Consider the following 21582-nt stretch of genomic DNA (forward strand, 5'->3'; position numbering starts at 1 on the left):
CATACTAGAGGTAATTACACCATGCTACCATCCATATGGGAATGTACTCACTTATTTGACCTTAAGATGAAGCAGCAAAAAGGTTTCTAACAGACTGCTGCTGGAGACATTGGGCTCTTTGCTCTGGTTTTATACCTACAGAGATAGATGCATTCTTCAAATACAGAAAAGATGGCCTGTTGGTAGCATTTTTTACTGCAAAATGCTATAATGTATTTTTAAATCTAAAGTTTGAAAATAATAAGATTATGACATTATATATGACATTATATATTGCAGAGTAATCACCTTGAGGAGTAATAAATTTGATTGACTGCATTTTAGATAGTATTCCTTGAAGTGACAAATATTTGTAGCTATTTTTAACCTCCAGGGAAGGTGGAACGCAATTGACTAATTGTCCACAGAAACTGATTGGCCTTGTAATTTCCTAAGATAAAAATGTAGGTTGATCTCTTAATTGGATATTGCATATTTTCATCATTTTTATTAATGAAATATAATTATAACAAAATGATTGCTATGGTTCATAGCAAAAATAGAAAACTAGGGTCTATTTTAAGAATAACCTATCAGTCAAAGAAGAAAGAACTGCAACAAAGAATCCCAACTTTTCTAGGAAAAAAAAGAGGTCTAAATAAAACCTGCCAACTAATTCTTCTTGCGGTTTCTTTAGTTAGGTTATTTTCTCCACTTTAATTTATTCCTTGCACCTCTTTGCTACAATACATGAATTAGTGCTATTTCTAAATTCAGTGGCATTTAAAAAAATGTATTGACATGAAGTGGGCTGTACCAAGTACTGAGCTCTGAGGTTTCAGCTGAAATCTGGGGCCACTGGAAGCCAATCACCTCTCAGCAGTGCCTCTAGCCACTCCCCCTCTCTAGAATGCAAATAGAAGACACACTGAAGTGGCTTTGCTTTGTATTTTCCTCCATGTAATATTTTATTTCATTGCCAATTGGCCAATTTATTTAACGGCTAAAACAAATGTGCATAGTTTTATTTGTTCCCTCTGGGCATTAATTCAGCAAACTATCCTCGGCTTTAACACAACTAGGAGTGTCCAAAATAGTGTCCAAAATAGTGTCCATAAAAACTGTGAATACTGTGTTTTGTGAAGTTCATGGACAGCATTCTTCAGCTGGCCCACACTACTGCAAAACCCTGAAGGACACGATAGGAAACCATCAGTGTGCAGGCCACCATAGGATCCCCAAAGGCTGATGGGAAGGAAGGTTGCTTCCTAACTGCAGTTGCTTTACATCCCAGCCCAGGAGCCAAAACCAGTGTCCCCTGTGAGGAAGTCAGATAGACTACTACTACCAAGGGCACAGGCCGAAGGGCAGTGTGCACTGTGCTCCTCAGCACGCTGGCACTAGTTTTTAGTTACCTACTCAAAGATTTGATAGATTTTGTTCCTTAGAGTTTGAGACAGGAAGTTGGAACTTTCTACTCTTGACTGGCTTCAACATATCTTTTGACAAGCACTATGGTGTACATAGGTAAGCTATGGAGATGCCACATTGGAGCCTTAGGTCAGAAAGATGTACAGTCAAGATCTCCCTGATGGTCTTTCCTAGAGATAGCCATCTTTTAAGATGAGACAAAGACCAGCATTTAGTTTCTTCATAGCACAAACTAAAATTAAAACATATGTGTATTCTTCCATGTTGTGTTCAAGCAACATGGCACGTACCCACAGGTTTGATCCGAGTTGGCCAAATGGTTCCATAATATGAAGATAAGCAGTTGGCCTTACTTGCCCAGCACTGAACCACAATACATAGACATGGCACTGAAGTGGGTGCCGAGTGGCACAAGTTAACAGAATTCTCACTAAATGGATTAATATTAGAAAAGGCTTTAAAATAATTTTTATTAGATATATTCTTTATTTTCATTTCAAATGATATCCCCTTTCCTGGATCCCCCCTCCCTGAAAGTCCCATAAGCCCTCTTCCCTCCCCCTGTTCCCCAATCACCCCCTTCTTGTTTCTCTATCTTGGTATTCCCCTACACTGCTACACTGAACCTTTCCAGGACCAGGGGCCTCTCCTTCCTTCTTCTTGGGCATCATTTGATATGTGAATTGTTTCTTGGGTATTCCGAGCTTCTGGGCTAATATCCGCTTATCAGTGAGTGCATACCATGTGTGTTCTTTTGTGATTGGGTCGCCTCACTCAGAATGACATTCTCCAGTTCCAACCACTTGCCTAAGAATGTCATGAATTCATTGTTTTTAATAGCCGAATAGTATTCCATAGTGTAAATATACCACATTTTCTGTATCCATTCCTCCCTTGAGGGACATCTGGGTTCTTTCCAGCTTCTGGCTAGTATAAATAGGGCTGCGATGAACATAGTGGAGCATGTGTCCTTATTACATGCTGGGGAATCCTCTGGGTATATGCCCAGGAGTGGTATAGCAGGGTCCTCTGATAATATCATGCCTAGTTTTCTGAGGAACAGCCAGACTGGTTTCCAGAATGGTTGTACCAGCTTGCAACCCCACCAGCAGTGGAGGAGTGTTCCTCTTTCTCCACATCTTCGCCAACACCTGTTTTCTCTTGAGTTTTTGATCTAAGCCATTCTGAACTGGTACGAGGTAAAATCTCAGGGTTGTTTTGATTTGCATTTCCCTGATGACTAAGGATGTTGAACATTTCTTTAGGTGCTTCTCAGCCATTTGATATTCCTCAAGTGAAAATTCTTTGTTTAGTTCTGTACCCAATTTTTAATAGGGTTATTTGGCTCTCTGGAGTCTACCTTCTTGAGTTCTTTGTATATCTTGGATATTAGCTCTCTGTCGGATGTAGGGTTGGTTGCCGTTTTTTCCTTTTGTCAGTGTCCTTTGCCTTACAGAAACTTTGTAATTTTATGAAGTCCTATTTGTCAATTCTTGATCTTAGAGCATAAGCTATTGGTGTTCTGTTCAGGAAATTTTCCCCTGTGCCCATGTGCTCAAGGCTCTTCCCCAGTTTCTTTTCTATTCGTTTCAGTTAATATACTACATAAAGATCTAACCTTTGAAATCTCCTTCACAATTGTCCTTAAAACATTGATGTTTGCTTAGGGGTTCTCAGACATTTTGTCTCAGGACCCCTTTATACTCAAAGTGATACTTGGAGACCCTGAAGAATTCTGTCTGTCATTATTTTGCTGCATTAATTGTAATACCAGTGTTGAGGCTGCTGAGGCAGGAGGATTGAGAATTTTAAGTCAGATTAAGCTTCATAGCAAGATTCTATCTCTGCGAGAGGGAGAGACAGAAAAAAAGAGAAAGAAATGAAGGGAGAAAGGAAACTAAACCAAAGAACTAAGAAATGAACTAATAAACACATTGCTTGTATTGACCTATATATAAACAATAGCTATTTTCCAAACAGCATGTTTAGTTTGATGTGTTTACAATCCCTTAATGGAATACGGCTGGGTTGTCGTGTTTCTGCATTCAGCTCGTCACCTGTGTTGTTTAGTTGAAGCACAGAACCTGACACTATATACAGAGATCACGTGTTTGGAAAGGGGACACATGTTGTATAGCCTTTCAGATGACTGTGTGTATTCTCCTTTGACTTCGTGCCATGCCATGTAGGTTTTAACATGGAGCCAGTGTACCAATAAACTCTCAGAGATTCCAAACTTATGGGGAATGAGTTGCTTTTAAAAAGGCAAGTAACTTCTCAGAATCATTTTGAAAATACTTTTGAACTTATAAAGTCCCTAAAATGGTCTCAGGGCCCAGAGAGCCTCCAGGCCATAATCCGAGACTCACTGGCTTTAGCTGGGACAGCAGAAAGTATCATCCTTTTGACATCTGTTTCATTTGAGAACGTTTTCAAAAGTTAGCTAATATACCTACTATATAGTTTATACCTTCCTAGTAAAATAATCTAGTCTTTTTCTACTGCTTCCAAAAGACAACTATTAATTTTAGCTAAACTGGCACTGTATATATATTATATAAATGGCTTATCTGTATCTCTCATAACCTCTTGATTTATAATTCTTGCTTTCTTGAATCTTGTGCTCTCACATTGGTCTGAGTCACTAAAACGTGGCTGTAACTCTACTGTCTATATTATGCATCTCTGGATTATTACAAGTCACATGCGAGGTTTGTCACACGTACCTTTTTATTTTTAACCACTGGGATGTCAAAGCTTTTTTCATCAATGGGAACAGTTCCAGGTCGCCTCTGGAATAACGTCTGTGTTGCTCAGCTTCTACCCAATATGCTTTCTTGAGTAGAAGAGAAGGGATGGAGTTATTAGTACAGCTGTACGTGGTAGATGTGATATGTTCAGTATCACCAGTTACAGTACAAAATGGAAAATAAAAAGGCTGGATCTACTACATCAGACCATCCAACTTACCTGGATGACTAAGCACCTAGTTGTTAAGAATCACCAAGAGCCCATCTTCAGCTCTTTGGGTCCAACTGTAAGGGACACCCCTTAAAAGGAGGAGCTAAGTAACAGTCAAACACAGGGGAATGAGCTAAGTGATGACCTAGCAGTTCATGTGATCTGCTACCACAATGGAGGCCTTCCTGGAAGGCTCTCTGGTTTGTCTCATATGGACTTGGCCGTGTTCTTCATTTCTATGGTTGCTCTGAAAGAAAAGCCAGTACTAGAAGAATTAGCCTGCTGGTTGCAAAGAAGCAGTCTGCATCACATGCTAGTTGTCTGTGGAAGTGTAGCACTGGAGAAGGCAGGAGTGAGGACAGGGAAACCATTGCAATTAACTGACAATGAGCATCACAGATTTAGTAAACTCTAGACTAGTGGAGACGTGAGAGACAGCTTACAAGTGTCCTTTGTTGATGTGAAATGGGGACACTCTACACTCACCTACCTATGTGGGACAAGACGGAACATTCTATAAAACGGGGAACAGCTGACTATAGTGGTACACACCTTTTTGCTATCCGGAGGCAGAGGCAGGCAGATCTCTGTGAGTTCAAGGATATGCAAATCTGCACAAAAAAGCTCCAGGCTAACCAGGGCTACATAGTTTAATACCTTGTTTAACAACAATAACAACAACAACAAACAAACAAACAAACAAACATACAAAAACAAAAACCCTGAGAAGAGTTTGGAAGTGATAAGAACAGACTTAAGGAAAGAAACCAGGAAGACAGAAGGCCCCTTTCTGCCACTGTTTTTATCTATAATGATACAGACCCAGAACATTTTGCAAATCCCTCTTGCCATTCTTTAAACTTTCCATAAATTCTCTAGATAAATAAGCACAGTTGTAGAGGGAGAGGCTGAGAATGAGGAGCGTGCAGGAGGAAAGGAGCTGGAGATGTGCGTGACAGAGCCGTGGGCACACTATGTTTACTCATGTGGTGGTTCCCTCATTCAGTGAGATCCTGTCTTATAACATGGACAGCAAAAGAGGAAGACACCCACTGTCAACCTCTAGCCTATGCCCCCACATAGGCACACATGTTGCACACATACACACACCATATACAAAGAAAGAGCAAAGGAAGGAAGGAGGAAAAGGAAGGAGTTGTCAGACACAAGGGCCTATCAGCTACATAGAAAGGGGCTGTGTTCAGATAGCTCAGATAGTTTTGTCCTTATAATGATCCCACATTTAAATAAACTTTCTTTTGAGATTTTAGTTTGGCTTAGCTGAGGTTAGGAAATAAATATTAATGAAGGGAAGACTTGATTTCATAGCATGTGCTGGGCATCTTGGCCCTCTCATTTTTCAAAGGTGAAGAGGAAGGCAGGATGTCTGAGAAAGGCGGCTGGATCTTAGTGGAAGTGGAGGAAGATGGACTGTGCTCCAGGCTCGATGTCTTAAAACAGTGCAAATAGGCTGGGCATGGTGACACATGGCTTTAATCCCAGCACCCAGGAGCCAGAGGCAGGTGGATCTCTGTGAGTTTAAGGCCAGCCTGGTCTACAAATAGAGTCCAGGACAGCCAGGGCTCTGTTACATAGAGAAACCCTGTCTCAAAAAATAAACAGAAACAAACAAAACCAATGCAAACAGAAGCTGGAGAGATGGTTCCCCAGAAGCATTTCCTGCTACTACAGAGCAATTCAGTTCCCAGCATGCCTGTTGAGCAACTCACACCCACCTGTAACTACAGCTTCCATGGTCAGATACCCTCTTCTGGCCTTACATTCATTCATTAATTCATTCATTCATTCTCTCTCTCACACACATATACTCATACACACACATGCATGTAATGTTTTATTTATTTTTTAATACAAAATAGTATGTTGCAGTTCTATGGCTCAGAAGTCTAAAGGGGACTAAAATATAAATACCAGTAGAACTGTGCTTTTTGTTGGAGGCCTGATGGGAAGATAGTTGATTTTTCAAACTTTTAGATATTATTCACAGAGAATTCACAAAGGTTCTTGATCCCCTGTCGCCATCTTTAAGGCCAACGGCTCCCTGTACCTCCCTTGGGTTGTCTCATTCCTGACTTCCTACTCTTGATTCCCCACCCCCACTCTTAAGGATTCTTGTAAAAGGTGTAGCTAGAAAATTCAGCAGTCTTTTTATTTTGAAGTCAATGGTTAGCAACCATATTTCTCTTTGCATGTAACCTAGCATATACGCAGGTTTTAGCATTAAGATATCTGCCTGCCACAAAAATAGAAAATTAACATGGAAAATTATTAAAGAACTGCTTTCCCTTCTATAATTTTATGCTACCATTTGGAGAGCCTTCTCCTGTATGTTATATATTTAAATTGGTGATATGAGTGAAATATAAAGTAGCTGAAGTGTATAAGAATGTATAGATTAAGGTGACCTTGGACAAAGAAATCCCTGAGTTCTTCCTCTGTAACAGGATAAGGTTGAGGCTGATGTTTTTTTCAGACCCCCAGTGTTCCTAGTCTGTCCTTTGACCTAACTACACCTTTGCAGTTATATTATTTTTTATTATCAATTTATTTATCTTATATCCCTATCAATGCTTCCTCTTTTCCCAATCCATCCCTCTCTCCTCCCCATCCCATAACCCACCTTACTTCCCGTTCTCCTCAGAAGAGGGAAGGTCTCCCATGGATATCAACCCGCCTTGACATGTCAAGTTGCAGTAAAACTAGATGCATCTTCTCCTATTGAGGCTAGATGAGGCAGCCCAGTTAGAGGAAAGGGATCCAAAGACAGGCAACAGAGTCAAAGACAGCCCCTGTCCTGCTGCTGGGAGTCACATGTAAAGACCAAGCTGCACAACTGTCACACATGTTCAAGGACCTAGGTCTGTCCCATGCATGCTCTCTGGTTGACGGTTCAGTCTCTGGGAGCCATCAGGGGGGTCTCAGGTTAATTGATTCTGTAGGTTTTCTTGTGGTGTCCCTGGCACCTCTAGCTCCTTCAATCCTTCCTCCCTACTCTTCCACAAGATTCCCCAAGCTGCCCCTAATATTTAGCTGTGGGTCTCTACATAAGTTGCTGGCTGAAGCCTCTCAGATAAGAATTATGCTAGGCTTCTGTCTGCAAGTATAGCAGAACGTCATTAACAGTGTCAGAGGTGGACTTCTGCTGAAGCTGGGCCAGTCACTGGTTGGCCATTCCCTCAGCTTCTGCTCCATCTTTATCCCTGCACATCTTGTAGGCAGGACAAATTTTAGGTCAAAGGGCTTGTGACCGAGTTGTCCTAATCCCTTCATGGGTAGTCTTGCCCCGTTACAGGAGGTGGCTGGTTCTGGTTCTGTATCCCCCATTGCTAGGAGTCTTAGCTGGGGTCTCCCTCCTTTATTCCTTGGAGTGTAGTTATATTCTAAAGTATGATTTCTCATTGACACAGACACAGTGCTCAACACCCCAAAGCCAAGGTTGGAGTTCTTGCTGATTCTTGCCTGGTTGTTCTCACCATAGTATTTAATCTATGCTACCAGCATTTTAAGAGCTTTCACCTATCATCAACAAATGTGCCTTGTGGATGTATGCAACATAAAAATAAACTTGACTTTACAACAAAACAAAAGCCAAAGGTGATTCCCTAGGGCTAGGAGGTGGTGCAGTCATTAAGAGTATTGGCTACTCTTTTAGGGGACTCAAATTCAAGTCCCAGCACCCACGTCAGGCAGTTCACAACTGCCTGTAACTCCAGCTCCAAGGAATCTGATGCTCTCTCCTGGTCTCTGTGGGCACCTGCACCTAGACGGCATACATAGACACATACATGTACACACACTTACAAACCCACTCACACATGTGCATTTCAATAAAAATCTAAAAGTTCCTGCCTACTTTTGTCTATTGATGGTGTGTGTGTATATATGTTGTATCTCCTGGGATGTCCATGTTGCTTATCCCAGAATATGCCTGTGCCTTAGAAGTATACATACCTCAGAACATTAAAACACCTTGTCTTTCATACTACTTTGAAATTTTCAAAGTGTTTTCATATCTGTTATTTCACATAGTTCTCTATAACAATGTTCTGAGAGTGTTGACAGAAAATGAGTATATGAATAAGGCTACGTAGCCAGTTCTTATAACTTTGTGTATGTGTTTAGTATACATCCCTGATCAGCGGGAAAGAGGTACTAGTAAGTTGTTGGAAGGCTGACCTCAAGCACAGGAATGAAACAGACTTACTTATGCGCTGCACATGTGGCTACAGAGTGATGAAAGGCCTTTTACATTTTAAATTGGACATCATCTGAATGAGAAATCTCATGCTTCCTTTTATCTTTACTTTAGAAAGAAGACGCAGTCTTGAGTAGTCTCAGGAATGTTTTTACATCAGACTTTATTCCTCAAGCATTTTCCTTATCTTTTGACCGCCTCAATATAGGTTATTGACTAGTATGTCTTCTTAGACATTTACCTGAATAGATTAAATGTAGATATACAAAATCCTAAGAGTTACAATATCATAGGCATGCATTGAAATCCTATCTACCTCTGTACACTTTTGCATATGGAGTGAGTGGTTCTCTAAATTATTTGAGAAATTAATAGTCATTTTCTAAAATGACTCAAACCATTCATTGGTCCTTCTGTCTCTTTAATTTTTAAGTTCATATACATAAAATAGAGAGACTTTCAGATGAATTATAAACTCATTTGCTTTTCAGACATTGTCTGGTGTTTAAACACTGACATCAAAGCAAAGAAGCAATTATCAGAGTTCATTTGGTCTGAAGCCCCCTTGCATAAATTGCTATAGTTTTCCTTATGCTGAAAAAGCAATGTGCTTCATCTCCTGGATTTATCTCTAAAACCCCTTTCTCTATAGCAGTTGCACTCCAGGCTTGTGTTTGGCCTCAGTAACCACAAGGAGGCATGGAAGCATCTCTTAAAATGTGGGAAGTGTTTTCCTTTTTAAGAGAATTCTACCTTCGGTTCCTAACAGCAGCTCTTCCTGCTGAGGTGCATGGCTTGTGTTTTGACCCACTTGTTTCTAAAGGCCTGATGTGAGCAGAAGCTGCTGCTGCTGTCCTGGGGATTTCTGGACAGTGGGGTCACGTGTGTTTTCCTTCTGCTCTGTCTCCATTAAAAACAAAGGAACCATGACACTTTCTTAGTACCAACAAAGTAAATGTCTTGACCTTTCATGCTCTCTAAAGGTTAAAAGTTCTTCTGACAGACAGCTTCTTTAATATGTGAGTTCCTTGAATAGATGTTTCTGACAGCAAGGGGTTTGACTGAACCCTGTGTGGAATGAGTCTGTGATCCAGCTTCAAAGTGCTGCATGATTTTAAAGTCACAGCAATTCCATCAGCCTGAGCCTAACATTCTTAGATGTCCTTCTGAACACTCACATTAAATGTCAGCTGTTTTGCCACACATTTGTAATTTTGGTTATCGGGAGCTTTGTTGGTACTGACATTTTGTCGTCAAGAACCTCTATTGCAGAGCCTGCTACATAGCACATCTTCCTGGCTGCAGGAAGAGTGCAGACTGAAATCTTAGGAGTTTATTGTTTCTGCAAAATGCAGCAAAGGAAACACGTTTTGACCTAAAAAATGCAGACTGTGACATTCTGAAATTCCCATATGCCAATATCAATGTGCTGTTTCTGTTTTGACACTTTGTTTGCCTTTTAGGATATTCCCAGTCTGTGCGAAAACACATTTATGATTTGGATGTAGAACAGAACATGCAGTTGGGGAGGCTGTGTGACATCCTAGGTACAGTAAATAATTTTACATCAATGACTGTCACAACCTTGAGGTAGATATTGGTAAAGTACTCATTATTTACAATTTCCCCCCTCTACAAGGAAAGAACTTAACATTCTAATAATTTTCTGATTATTTTAAGTAACAGATTTACAGTGAAATCAACTTGAATTTTAAAATGTTTGAACAATTACTCGAATAGTTTTCTAAATTCTTTTTTGAATAATAGTTTCTCTCCAATAGACTCAAATAATTTGAGTTATTGGATTCTTGCAGCAAATGTATTCAAAATTCTTTCTGTGTGTCAAGACTGTCTGTTCTGTCTTCTGGGCAAGAGTGGGGCGTCCAAGCCAAGAGTGGTGAGAGTAGGAGGGGGGCCAAGGTGACTGACTGTGAGGGCCTTGCGGAAGGAATTGCTGGAGGTGCGAGTCTGGGGCAGATGGAGCTGTCTGTGCTCTTTGGACAGCTCCCAGCACAGACCCAGGTCCAGGAGAAAAATACAGGATGCCAAGGCTTAAAAAAAAACAAATAAAGATTACAAGATATGCAATAAATCAAGTCAGTTTGTGAGAAACTGGCTCAAAATTAAGAGTTAAATAAAAATTAGATTTTTAGAAGTTTATAAGAACTTTTTTTGTTAAAATATAGTTGCTTTGGCCCTTACTTAAGCAATGCAAGGAAGAATTTTATATTATCAATGGCCAACTTAGCTGCCTCCCTAGAATGACATACTTTACATGATTCATAGATAGTTCAACATCATTATTATTTTATAAATGCCATTTGGTAACAAAAATACATCAGTACTAGAAATTTACAGTGTCCTAAAATAATAATAGTATAATTGCTTTAATATGTTATCTAGGCACTGATGCTGTGCTTCTGCATTACACAACCACAAGCCCTTTAGTGATGTGAGATTGATTTGTTAGCACTGAGCTATTCCAACTAAAAGCCTGGCCGGCTGGGACCACTGAGGTGCAGCAGAGGGCAGACTTTGCTCTGATTTATTTGAATTAATTTATTCCCTCAGCTTTTTATATACCCTTCTATATATAGTACAAGCCACCACAAAGGAGTATCTTTATAGAAGTTCCTTATTATAGAAGAAAAAAGTATTAAGCTATGATTTTTGAATAATCCAGTAATTCAGTCTGAAGCTTCAAAGAAAATATTTTGCAGCTATAGACGTGACGTTTCTGAGGGATTGTGCCATTTTCTGGTACAGTCTCATTCTGACACAGCAGTCTGACCACACAGCCTCTCCACGGGCAGGGTCGTGTGGAGAGGACCAGTGATGGCAAAGGTGCTTTCTTGTGAAATAAAAACAGGATAAGGAAATGAAAAATGATCCGGGGGTGGGGAGGAACCTTCTTTTATTCTGTTCATTACTAGCAAAGGGCACTGGTTTTCCTACTTATTCAGGAGGGAAGTAGAGACAATCTGATTGCACTGCTAAAACTCACCACTGGATATTGGTTGTGACATCAGGATTGTCTGGGAGAGGCCCTGTGGCTAGCACCTTTCCATTTCTAGATGAGTAACGGAGGAAATGATTTTGACTGCCAACCAAAGAAACTTTCGTCTTTATAACCACTCCACTCCTTTCCATAGCTAATAGTTAATTGTATTTGTAGATTCCTAGTGAAATCACACTTACCCCTGTAGATTACAGTTAGTGATGTATATTGCTTTGGCAGAAATGAACAAGAAAAGTGTAATTCTCAATTTGGTTTCTAATTATTTGAAACTTAGAGATTTCTTTCCAAGCAAAATTCTTCTTCTGTTACTATAGCTATTTTTGCTGTTTATATCCTATTCTTTTATGTTTTTCTTTTAAAAAAAAACCCACAAAAAACAAAGCAACAACAACATACATTTGCCTTTTAGACTCACTAGTCTGGTAAGACACTAGTTTCTTTTCCAAAACACAAGGCTTAGCAATAAATCACGTGATCAGTCAGCAATTGGATACAAGTTATTTAATTACTGTCTGTTCAGCTACTTTATTTTGACATTTATATGGCAATCTGGTTTCAAAATAAAATAGTAGCCCCTTAAATATTTACATATATGGAACACCTCCATACCAGCCTTTTACTGGGCCAGTGTAAAAGACACTCTGTCTTCATAGGGAAAGATTTTTCCTGTGTGCCATATATCTCACTAAGTGAGCAAAACATTCAACCATCTAAATCTCTCTATTCTTCTAAAGCCCCAGCTAACCACCAGGGCTTACTGAGTAATTCCTGTGTAGTCTACATTGGACCGTGGCTTTGGGGAATGCAGACTAGAAACCCTTTGAGGGCTGATGGGAACTCAGTTGGCAGAGTGCTTGCTTAGTATGCATCAAGCCTTGGGTTTGACCCCAGCACTGCATAAGCCTAGCCTGTAAATATAAACCTGTAATACCAGCACTTAGGAAGTAGAGGCAGGAGGGTCAGGAGTTCTAACCCATATTCTATTACCTAGTGAAGGACATGGCAGGCAGGCAGTCACACTGGCTGTGCCATTTGGTCAGCATGTCTTGTGTTTCCTTTCCTTTAATACTTTAAACCTCTATACCCAGGTGATTTAACTCCCCACTTTACAAGTGAAGAAACCAATGCTTAAGTTAAATAATGTTCTCAGGAACCTAGGAAGCTAAACTAGAAGTTAATCAGTCCATATTCTGTGTACTCTGCCACACTGAACAAATCAGGCTGGTCACCCCTCCTGACCTTCCCAGCCCAAGGTGACTTTTAGCTTTCCCTCCTCTAAACTTCCCTGAGTTCCTCTGTGACCTGTACATGTGAAATGGATGCTTCCTAAAGGTTTACTCTCTCCAGCCTTTGATCCCTAGGTTTCCTAGGATGTCAAGCCAAGTGCTTTGTTCCTATTCATCTAGTTAGTTATTTTATGAACTAATAGCTCCATTGGCTTCTAATTTCCATCTGTATGCCCTAGAATATTCTTCAGCACAGAGTGAGTAATCTCATCTCACTAGTCCATTTGAACCAGATAGTCAATTAAGACTTTTTCTATGTGTGAGGTAAGAAGCACACCTTAAAGGGAAGAAAGTAGTTGGGGCAATGTTTTCTTTGGACCAGGAATCATTAGATTTGCTGCTGAAGTAATCTATTCCTCTCCAGGATAGGGTGGTTTCCTGAGGGAATCACTGATGGTCATCATTAGCTCATTTATTCTGTCAAGGCCTTCTCTGAACTGGCCCTCTCAAATCCAAGCCAAGGGTGCCACTGAAATTTTATCAGCTCTCTAAAGTTAATGGCTCTGGGTTATAATCTGGTGACCTGTATGGGATTCATTCTCAGCGATGCTAAAGGGAATGGTTAAGTTAGGTCCTGTGCATTATCTGAAAGTTTGCTTCATGTTCCCTCGAAGTCTTGTGTACTCTGTTGGTGGTAGTGTCCTCTTTATTAGAGAAACAAAGTACAGAAGGGCTGTTTTAGATTACTGAGACACATGCAAAGCCAATGTAAATGAACTTGGTGTGGCTTTTGGATGTGCTCTTTGTTTTAAACCACTGTAACATCAATTGGATGCCAGAGTTCATCATGTCATTTACCTTTATATCAGTAATTAACATCTTGCTTGCTGTTTCTTAGATGCCAACGTCAATGTCATCTACATCTGTTCCCATCCTATGAACGATGAGCTAAAGCTGTACTACAGAAAGCTCCTGAGTCTACAAGCGGCTGTCAAAACGGGGTACTATGGGGATAGGACTGACCTGCAGAACAGGTTCAGAATTATCACCCCTGAAGCTGTAAACATCTTCACTGTGAGTTTGTCTTCTAATTACTATGGCTTCAGGGATGTAGTAAAATTAAATTGGAAATTTTATAACTTGCAATGCTCTGGTACACATCAGTGAAATATTATTGCAAGTTTTACAGCTTTGCTGATTAGACCACTAGTTGGATTGTAGGAAATAAATACCACAGTTTAACTTTCAAACTTAGCTGAGCTGCCCCTGTCCTGTTTCTGTGGCAGAAGCCTAATTGCAGCTCCTGGGACGTACAATCAAATAGGTAGATTTACAACATTTATCACTCCTTTTCTTAATCTCTGTGGAGTTTCACCAGGACAGTGAAAGGCTTCCGTATACTCTTGGGCTCTTCTCATACACTCATCAAATGCAGGCCTATCCAGTCATAAAGCTGCTCAGGGACAGAGTATGGGCCAGGGTCCCACTGTCTGATGTTCACACAGGCATTCCTCATTAGTCCGTATTTCCATTCCTTTAGGGGAAATGGCATTGATGTTCCATATCACATGGTTCTCTGTGAACAAGGCTCACATTTTAATGTACTGATTTATAATGGATAGAAAGGACTCTCATCCCTGCACAAGGGCTGATAAGAGGTCGCTGGAACCATGAGGGCAGAGTCCAAGCAAACAGTAGTACAAGAGATGAGTTGAGAAGGACTTCTCCACATTTTAACCAGAACTTAACTCCCCCAACGATTCTGTTATCTGCTGGACTATCCCATTTTGAAGTTGGGTTAAAAAAAATGAAAGACTGCATTTGCCAGCAGATAATACTCTCCATTTATAGATGAGGTACCCCATACTCAGCACTCTACATATTGGCAGAGAAACTAGTGGTAGGGAGGGAGAGTGAGCCTGAGGACGTCCCAGCAGGGGCTTCGGGAGGGGAGTGCTGCTGTAACATTAAGCTCTGTATGTGCTTGTGAGGCACCGCCAGCATCCACTCCTGTATCAAGAGCATCATCTCATCTGAGGACACCTCAGAAGTCCCTCCCCTCAGAGCTCTGCTTGCCTCTGCTTCACCCGCACACCCACACCCGGCTGTGGAAAGGGAGGATAAGTACAAACTATCACAATGTCCTGATGCTCCTGGGGTCTTCTCAGACCCTCCGTCAAAAACAGGATCTCTGGTGCTTCCTGCCTATCTCATGCCCTCGATGACACAATTGATACGGATGTTAGGAAGCAAAGAAGAAAAACACCAACAACCATCTGTGGTTAAACTATTGCTGTTCTCAGAGGCAGAAGCTCGAGTTCACACCTACTGGCTGCCAATAGAATGTGTGCATATCTGAAATGGAACAGGCATGAAGCAGAAAGGGGTATTTATGATAAGGATGGTAGGTAGAGTAACATTTATTGAATTCTTAGCATGCATTTTTCATTTGAGTTTCATACAATGAGGCAATGCTGAAATCATTTCTGTCCTTTTATAGTTACAGAAACCAAAACTCATTTTCTAGTTCAGTGTCCATAGTAGGACCAGATTGTGAACCAAAATTTGTCTCCTGTATGTCACTTTTACACACTGGAATAACTGCTTTATTTGTGGATGATCCAGTGGCCTGGGGCAAGCTTTCCTGTTCTCTGTTCTTCATATATGAGACAGCATGGACTGGGTAACTCCAGAGTACTCCCCACATCTATCCTTGAGAAGGTTGCCCTGGAAGTGTCCTTTCCACTTCCAAGCTAGAGTCAAGTAGCAGCCCCTTTGCCAGCATGAGCTCCAGCCACAGCAGGTCTGCATCCTGGCTAACAGAAACAGGTTCGCAAATTTAAAGTTCTTAATATTGCTGCTTGAAGCTTAAATTCAAATTATTTGAGTGATTAATCTCTCATAGGCAATCAACTTTTTAAAACACAAAAATTAAGCCCTCCCTTTCAAATCACTTCTGCTCCTGTTTAGCTATTGCTTTATTTCTTTTTAATGGGTCTGAGAGATTGTGTCAGTGCTGATTTTCATTCAAATGGATGGCTTTGAGGAGATTTTTTAAAAGCATGCCAAAAATCTGTTTGTGCATCTCTCAAAGTTACTATATAAAGCTAAGGTTTGTAATAGTAAGTGTACTTATATGTGTGCAAGAGCCATCATGCCAGTTTTGGAATATTTTAATGTTTCAGAAGGCATTCTTCGTCTCAGGTCAAAAATAAGAAATAAGTGGTGGTAAAGAAAACTAGCCATAAGGTGTAGTGGCTATTCCTGGTTGTCAACTTGACTATATCTGGAATGAACTACAATCCAGAATTAGAAGGCTCACCTGTGATCCTAATCTGAAGGCTGGGAGATACAAGTTTCTGACCTGGATCTTGGCTTGGAGATCTTGAGGCACAGTGGCTATGAATCCCAGAAGATTAAGACAGAGAGGGAGATCTCGGAGTTCAAGGTCATCTGGGGCAAAACAAGTCCCAGATCCAGGAGTGGTGGCACATATCTTTAATCTGGGCCACACCTTCTGCTGGAGACCTACATGAGGACATTGGAAGAAGGAAGATTCAGTCTCTGTTCTTCACCTACATAACTTGTGGGGCTGAGCAACTGCTAGATCCTGGACTTCCATTCATAAGTGCTGCTGACCATTGTTGGGAGTCAGACTACAGACTGTAAGTCACCAACAAATTCCCCTACTATATAGAGAATACCTCTAAGTTCTGTTATTCTAGAGAACCCTGACTAATACAGAAGGAAATTAGGAACAGTCTAGATCTTTGTCATCTAGGATAATCTCCATTCTAAAACTGATGATGCAGATTTTCTCTTAATGGCTTCACAAGACATCAGGTCAGTGGTGTGCCCTCTGCCACCACTTACATCTGAATCTTAAAGCACATACTGAGGATGGTATCATGGTGCCATCATGCCTGAAGACAACAGCTGGCATGCCTAGACATGACATGGAGCTGGAGAGAATGCCGGTCAACAGAGATATGTAAATCTAGAGGAGACAGAAATCTACCCTAGGAGGGACAAGTACTCAGACCTTGAACTTGGTTATTATATCTGGCTTCCTCTCTTCACAGTTCATAAACACCCAGGCCTTCACTCCCTGCTTTGTAGGATGAGCATGGCAGCTGTGCTAACTGGAGTCACATCCTTTACTTTATGGTCAGAGCTGTACAACTTTGCACAAATCACTCATCTCCATAGCAAGGACTGTTGTGTGGATCAAATGATTGATGAGATGGCAAACACTTGGAGCTTCTATTTTAAGGATTTATTTTATTTTTAAGTGTGTGTGTGTGTGTAGGTGTTCACTGAGATCTGAGGTTGCTGCATCCTCTAGAGTTAGAGCTATTGTTGTGAGCCACCTGATGAGGGTGCTGGGAACTGAACTTGAGTCCTCTGGAAAAGCAGCAAATGCTCTACTGAGCCATCTTTGCAAGTCCAGATTTGAGCTTCTTATTCTATCATCAAATGCCCTACTCAAGTCCACAGTTCTGAGTGTTTATTTGTTTCACAATTCCACACAGAAGTGATTTGTGGGAAAGGAAAGTGATTAAGAAGGCAGGAAAGCAACCACAGCTGAAACCAAGTGCCCACAGTGCATCAGAAACTGGAAGTCAAACTGTATGAGAAAAGTCGGATTGTTCAGATCTAAGCGGCACAGATTTCATCTCCTGATTTGGAGGAGGAGCCCAACAGTAAATATTCTAAATCTTCTCAGAGGAACTCTGGGGTTTTTCCTTCCCCAGCCCCTTTTTGGGGGAATAAAGTACAAGATAAAATTCTACCATCTCAGCCATTTGTAAGAGTTCAGTTCAGTCGTGTTACACACCCACACTGTTCCATCACCCCGCAGGAGCTCCATGCACATCAGATAATTAGAGAAGTGCTCTGGCTTACGTAGGGGTTCTTTCAGAGCTGGAAAGCCACTTGGATATAAGGACGGAGCTGAGTTTCAGGAAGGCAGAGTGCTCCATGTTCAGCTTCTTATTTCGAGGCTGTGAACAGGGAGATACTGCCAAACACGCTGTGACCAACAGTGAATTAAAGTCAGTGACTCTTGTTTATGTCACATGGCACAAATGTCCTGGAGCCTCAATGCTGACTATACAACCTGTACACTCTGCACTATACATGCCTTCATAAAACAAACTGAAACTTAGTTTTTTGTGTTTTTATGTATTTAAATGTTTACCTCATATATGTCTCTGTATCACATCTGTGCTTCTTGCCAACAGAAGCCGGAAGAGGGCATTAGATCCACTGAAACTAGAGTTTCAGGCATTTGTGTGCTACCATGTGCTGACTGGGGACCTAACTCAGGTCCTCTGTAAGAACAGCAAGTGCTCTTAACTACTGAGCCATCCTCCAGCCTCAAACAGTGCCATCTAACACTGCTTAAAATACCTCTGCTCATCTGGAGACCAAGGTGATTATGATTAGTGTTTTTACTTTATGTCTTAAAGTTTCTATTGCTATGAAGAACACTGTGCCCACAAGCAACTTGGAGAGGGAAGGGTTTATTTTACTGCAGAGCTTACAGTCTATCATGAAGGAAGGTCAGTGCAGGAAGTGACAGCAGGAACCTGGAGGAGTTCGAGCTCGAAACAGACCGTGGAGGATAGCTGCTGACTAGCTCGCTTACTATGGCTTGCCCCAGCCCACGTTATCATACAGGTCCTGCAGGACCACCTGCCCAGGGCAGCATCACCCCAGTGAGGCAGCTGTGTGACTGCTGGGAAACTAACCCAGGCCCTGTGCAGGAGCAGCAGTGTGGGCCCTCTCACATCAATCTTCAATCAAGAAAATGCCTTGTAGGCTTACCTACAGGCCGATCTAATGGGGGCATTTCCTCAGTTGAGGTTTCTCTTCCCAGATGACTCTATCTTGGGTTAAACAAACAAAAACCAGCAAATACACTATACATACAAACTTTTCTGCTTTTATAGGAATATGGTTTAATTACAGAAATCAAATACATCGATATTTTCATACCATCATTCCCAAGCAAGTAAGTATCAAACTTGTGTGTTTGCATTGCATTCTGTTAGACTAATCTTTAAAATTGCTGTCAGGGGCTAGAAAGACAGCTCAGCTATTAAGAGCAATGGCTACTCTTCCAGAAGACCAGAGTTAAGCTCCTTATCCACATGGTAGTTCACAGGCACCTATATATAACTCCAGTCGGAGGGGATTGCATGTGCTCTTCTGCCTTCCAATGGGCCCCTGCAAAAACAAACATGCTGCACATAAGGCCACATAGGCACACATACTAATAAAAACATGTTTTAAATGCTGCTGAGTTGCTGAGTTATAGTTTTAAAAACTGTTCAATTAATTTTGGCTTGGGATAGTAATTTTTGAAATGTCCCTATGAACATTTTTGGTATTTAGTATTATATATTTATATGAAGCAGTATTTTCAACATTGATGACTATAAAATAAAAGTATTGACCAACTCCGATAAAATAGTGAAAATGTTCTATGCACTGCAGCATATTCCCCAAGACTTAATTTTTTATAAAAAATGGACACACCCTATTAAAAAATGGGTTACAGAGCTAAACAAAGAATTGTCAACTGAGGAATACTGGATGGCTGAGAAACACCTAAAGAATGTTTAACATCCTTAATCATCCAGGAAATGCATTCAAAACAACCCTGAGATTCCACCTCTCAACAGTCAAAATGACCAAGATAAAAAACTTAGGGGACAGCAAATGCTGGAGAGGATGTAGAGAAAGAGGAGCACTCCTCCATTGCTGGCGGGATAGAAAGCTGGTAAAACCATTCTGGCAGTTCCTCAGAAAATTGGACATAGCACCACCTGAGGACACAGCTATTCCACTCCTGGGCATATACCCAGAAGATGCTCCAACATGTTATAAGGACACATGCTCCACTTTGTTCATAGCAGACTTATTTATAATAGCCAGAAGCTGGATGTCCCTCCAGGGACCCAGATGTCCCTCAAGAGAGGAATGGATACAGAAAATGTGGTACATTTACACAATGGAGTACTATTCAGTATTAAGAACAATGAATTCATGAAATTCTTAGGCAAATGGATGGAGCTAGAAAATATCATCCTGAGTGAGGTAACCCAATTATAAAAGAACGCACACGGTATGCACTCGCTGATAAGTGGATATTAGCCCAAAAGCTCAGAATACCCAAGATACAACTCACAGACCACATGAAGCTCAAGAAGAAGGAAGACCAAAGTATGGATACTTTGATCCTTATTGGAAGGTGGATCTAAATACTCATGGCTCACAACCAACCGATAGACTGAGCATAGGATCCCCAATAGAGCAGCTAGAGAAAGGACTCAAGGAGCTGCAGAGGTTTGCAGCCCTGCAGGAGGAACAATATTATGTACCAGCCAGTACCCCCCAGAGCTCCCAGGGACTAAACCACCAACCAAAGACTACACATGGAGGGACCCATGGCTCCAGCTACGTATGTAGCAGAAGATGTCCATTTCAGACATCATTGAGAGGAGAGGCCATTGGTCATGTGAATGCTCAATTCCCCAGAACAGGGGACTGCAAGTCAGGAAATTGGGGGGAGGGGTGAATGGGGGAGGGGGGATGGGATAGGCAGTTTTCAGAGGGGTAACAAGAAAAGGGGATACCATTTGAAATGTAAATAAAGCAAATATCTAATAAAAAAGAGAAAATGGACAAGCATATAATCTCGTTAGTATATGAATTTGCTTTCATCTTTAGTGATAAAATTATATATGTATACACCAAAGAATTATTTCAAAATAAATTTTTGATTTATTATTAATAAAAGTTTGATTTGTATAGCTATTTTATAAATGCTGGGAATTGCATAAAATTTCTCCTGGGAATAGGGATGACAAGTAGGAAAAACTTGAATCAGTCCTGTTCTAAATCACCCAGCAAGTTGCAGATCTATTTGAGACTGATTTCTAGTTCATATCTCTTGTCACATACTTGGAAGTTATATATCCAGAAACTATATATGAACAGATAGATGCATTGGATATTCTTAAACACAGTCACTCACATTTCCGTGTTTAGATAAATAAATTTTCCTTAAAATTACACAAGGTGCTACTTTCTAAAACCCCCTTGAATTCCCTTAAGAATCCAGTACCTTTGCACTGTATTATCAGCATGACATTTTAAAAATTGTTTTATTTTTAAGAGGGTTTTCTCTACTAAAAAATACTATTACTATCATTTTTATTAATGCTATGCATGTTTATGATCTTATTTCATCCTTGGAGGAAGTCCAGCATACAGGTAATTTTTTTCACTCTAGTTAATACATAAAGAATGGGCATATGGAGTCTAAGTCATATATAAATTTGTGTGTGTGTGTGTGTAATAGAATTGGGTTCAAAGTCCAGATGTATTTGACTACAAACTTTCAGTACTTTCTTGGTGCTATGCTATCCCCTGTATAATAGGGAATGAAAAGACTGTATCACTATTACAGTAGACTTAGTCTAAGGTTCTAATATTCCATCCTTGGGCAATGGCTTTTCCATGCTGCTCTTCACCTTATAAAAGCCTCCATGTGCCTTGAAATGTAGTTCTTCCTCTACTTCCTCTACCTTTTTCACGATAGTTACTGTGACATTCATCAGGTGCTTTCGGTGCCCCATGTCCTAGATCAATACTTGGCAGTGTGTTATCTTATTCAGTCCTCACAGCATCCCTGAGGCTGCTACTGTATACTCATCTTACAGGCCAGGAATGGAGACTTG

The 21582-nt window shown here is 40.7% G+C and overlaps 1 protein-coding gene across 4 annotated transcripts in view; it reads left to right on the forward strand.

Moving 5' to 3' along the window:
* Iqch (IQ motif containing H) overlaps positions 1 to 21582 on the forward strand; it is a 192366-nt gene that overhangs the window by 85278 nt on the left and 85506 nt on the right. For all 4 annotated transcript variants that reach the window (XM_052188070.1, XM_052188072.1, XM_052188071.1 and 1 more), the window contains 2 exons: positions 10051 to 10134; positions 13731 to 13906. In XM_052188070.1, coding sequence (XP_052044030.1) covers positions 10051 to 10134; positions 13731 to 13906 — 260 coding nt within the window. The remainder of the gene's footprint in view (positions 1 to 10050; positions 10135 to 13730; positions 13907 to 21582) is intronic.

This window comes from Apodemus sylvaticus, chromosome 7 (genome assembly GCF_947179515.1).
Source record: "Apodemus sylvaticus chromosome 7, mApoSyl1.1, whole genome shotgun sequence".
NCBI lineage: Eukaryota > Metazoa > Chordata > Mammalia > Rodentia > Muridae > Apodemus > Apodemus sylvaticus.